The sequence below is a fragment of the Fopius arisanus genome, unplaced genomic scaffold (assembly GCF_000806365.1).
Source record: "Fopius arisanus strain USDA-PBARC FA_bdor unplaced genomic scaffold, ASM80636v1 scaffold00067, whole genome shotgun sequence".
Classification (NCBI taxonomy): Eukaryota; Metazoa; Arthropoda; class Insecta; order Hymenoptera; family Braconidae; genus Fopius; species Fopius arisanus.
The window spans coordinates 538064-541484 of NW_011887806.1; the positions used below are offsets into that span (position 1 = coordinate 538064).

At 36.7% G+C, this 3421-nt stretch overlaps 1 protein-coding gene across 2 annotated transcripts in view; it reads left to right on the plus strand.

Annotated features, from left to right (window-relative positions):
* The first annotated feature begins 1791 nt into the window (after positions 1-1791).
* LOC105269333 (uncharacterized) overlaps positions 1792-3421 on the plus strand; it is a 3983-nt gene continuing 2353 nt past the window's right edge. The window contains exons 1-4 of one of the 2 annotated variants that reach the window (XM_011309477.1): positions 1792-1899; positions 2264-2526; positions 2845-3075; positions 3182-3415. In XM_011309477.1, coding sequence (XP_011307779.1) covers positions 1848-1899; positions 2264-2526; positions 2845-3075; positions 3182-3295 — 660 coding nt within the window. In that variant the 5' untranslated portion in view covers positions 1792-1847 and the 3' untranslated portion in view covers positions 3296-3415. Of the gene's footprint in view, positions 1900-2263; positions 2527-2844; positions 3076-3181; positions 3416-3421 lie in introns of those variants that run through there. The other variant, XM_011309478.1, reaches the window with a different exon arrangement.

The following is a 3421-nucleotide window of genomic DNA, read 5'->3' on the forward strand; positions in this document are numbered from 1 at the left end:
ATTATATATATTAGATATTATATATATAATTTATATATATATCTATTATATATATATATATCATTTTATATAGATATAATTTGATATGCATAGCGCCAAAAAAAACTGACAAAAAACGTTACATGCTTTTTTTTTAAAAGGGATAATATTTAATTGCGTCATTATTATTTCAAAGACTTTTGCGCAATAATCCGTTTTCGATATAGAGATATATAATTTGTTATATTTTTGCAGCGACAGCACCACTAACTCCGATAAACAAAATTTAATGGAAATTCAATTGAATGGTACTAAAGACCCCCTCGGGTGCCTAACCGAGTTCGCCAAGCAATCGAGCAACAAAGTCGTCGATCGTGAATTTAATTTGTTCAACTTCTGGATTGCACAGCCCCTGGATGTCTTGGGTCGTCGACACTTTCCCTCAGTCTCACAATTTTCCATTTTCCCTTCCCGCCAGTTTCCCTGTTACACCTTACTGTAGTTTTTCAAAGGTATCAATGGAAATGGTTTAATGAGAAAAGTTTAAATAATTAATGGAGAAGGAATAGGTGGGGTGAGAAAGCGGAAAATTTGGGAAAATGCTTTTTGAATATTTTCCTGATTTTGGTGTGACAAAGTTGTGGGTTCAGGGTAATTTTCATGTAGTCTTCGAGGAGGTTGGGAAGAGGGGAGGGGAAAGGAGAGGGGGCATGGAGGGGTATTATTTACATTTTTTATACAGTTTTCGATGGAGTGACGCCGGTCTGTCCGACGCTCTGGGCCTCGACGACCAATCGATATGGATGTCGTGTTACTATCCTTCCACAATTCCAAGTCGATATCACATATATGTATATATACTCAACAGTTCTATGTAGAAGAGGAAGAAAGAGGGGAATGAATGAGAAATTACAGACGGACTCGATAGTTGCGGGCAATTGCATACGTCGAGAGGAATGGACGATCCCCCCATGGAAAAGTGTACACAAAAAATACATGCCCGAGATGATATGTGGTGAGATTGTTTATGGTATGTCGTGCCGAAAAGTCACTTTCCCGCACATTGTGATGAAAAATATTACAGACCTCGTGCAGAAAGTAATTTTTGGGTTATTTACTGCATAGTAGACGGGAAGTTTTTATAGCGTTCCATATTTTTGTGACGTCAAAGGAGTCGTTGGATAGAATTTTTGGATTAGGTAGGAAGGGGAACAGGATAATTCTCGATGTAATTTTTACAAGAGAAATTACTGAAAAAATGGATAGTTCAGACCGGGATTTGAACCCGGGACCTTCTGATTATGCATCGGGTGCTCTCACAATTACCACTCGTCTTCGGCAAGCCTTCCATACGGCAAAAATTATTTTTCGTATTTGTGGCGAAATATAGTATTTCAAAAGAAAGCTGTACTAAGTATGCACTCACCCGAAAATGAACTATTATTTCCGTATTGATCAGATATATCATAATTGAATAAATAATTGTTCAACCTCTCGGGCCTGCTTGTCCACCGACCACTGGTGTGAAGCTGACATTCTCACGTAAAATTGACGAAAAATCGAATAATTTTCAAGTGATTTGACGTGGTTTTTAGTTGGAATTCAACAAGTTTTAATAGCCGCGAAGACGTGGCAGTTTCATAATTTTTTTCGTAGAAAATGATAAACTTTACTATCTCGTCTCTCGGTTTGTCCGGGGACTTCAGATAAAATTTATTCCAATGATTTTACTGCCGTCGATGACGTGACTATTCATATTAATTTCCGATAAAAACCAGATGCCAGACTCTAAAATTTTCCAGTACCTTTTTTTCTAACCCGGAAAATTCTTGACTTGACAGTTCGTAAACTAGCATTATAGATTCATCATGGCTTCAAGTTTTATACTATTATTATTAACAATTGTAGCAACTCTTTCAGGTAAGAGCTGAATAATAATTATTATTGTGAGAATTTTTCCTTCCACATATGTCCAATATCTTGACCATCTCAAATGAAATTCCGATTGCCTATTTCTGCCAGTGAAATAATAAATAGATATCCATATGGATGCGATTTGGTTCGTGTAACATCGCACATAATCGGTGAATATTTATCAAAATAATTAACTAATCAACAAAAAAATTGGTATCAGAATAGGAACATCCGAAATTCATTTGACTGATGATGTCTCTATCGTTTCCAAATAATCAAATCCCATTAATAATAACCTGTGCCGAAGTTTTTCTGCCACGGACAATTCACCAGGACTAGTCGATTAATAATAATGATAAACTATTTTCAGAGATGAAGACCCAGAACGGGGTAATACCGGCTGTCCCGGGTCAGTTTCCTTTCATTGCAATCATTAGATACCATAATGGGGTGGTTGCCATTGGGGCCCTCATCTCTCCAAACGTAGTTTTAGGCTCTGCCGTCCATACGTTTGACATGCCTGAAAGCATTGCGGTCCAATTGGGATGCATTTCAGTATATAATTGCTTCACTCCACTGATCCCAGCTTTTATAGATGATGAGTACGACAAACACATTTTTGTATTTTTAAAGGTAAGTGGTGGTAATCCCTAATAATAAAAAAAAATAATTATGTCGAGATCATACTGGCTTCTAGAGCGAAGGAGAAGGGGTGAAGAAGGAAAGGTTCTGTATATCGAGCCAACCATGGAAAATTACCAATATGGTGTCTCTCACTTAATGCAGCGAGATTTTGGTACTATACGATTCACTTCCTGCAAGATTAGTGCAAAAAAAATTGATATTTGCATATTTTTTTAGGAAATTATTTACAAACCATGTGCTATTATATCCGTATTTTCACAGCGGAAACCGTCACTTCGTCCATTTTCATTTATTACGGGTTTTCAGCTCAGTGTGCCAGCCGAGTTTACTGACACGGTTCAAAAAATTTCAATCGGTTCTGCCATGGATTATACGATCCCAATATGTACATACGTGGGATTGAATGGATATAGTGGCCAAGTATACTCGATGTCAGTGAAGATTTCTCATCGAGAATCGTGCCGAAAAAAAGGAGTGCCTGTTCATGCGTTCCACCTATGTTTCGAAGATGTTACCTCGTCTATAATTCTACCCGATGTAAGCATGAATATGAACTGAGTGCCGCCTATTAATACAAATAAATTACTTCCACCAATTAATTTTATTTTATCAACTACACTTACTGTTTTTTTTCTCATTACAGAAAACCCTTGGCGGGTCAATAATTTGCGGGAAACGTTTGGTCGGAATGATGAACATGTATTCGGTTCTTCACAAAACTGGTCCACACCGCATGTACGATTTGACTGTGGCGTGAAAAAAAAACTGTAATTTTATATCACTTTTAGCACAAATGTGTACTACAAAATTATTATTTCCATTGTATAATTTAATCTTACTATCAATTTACTATGATATTCGAAGTTGTGAAATAATTTTATCA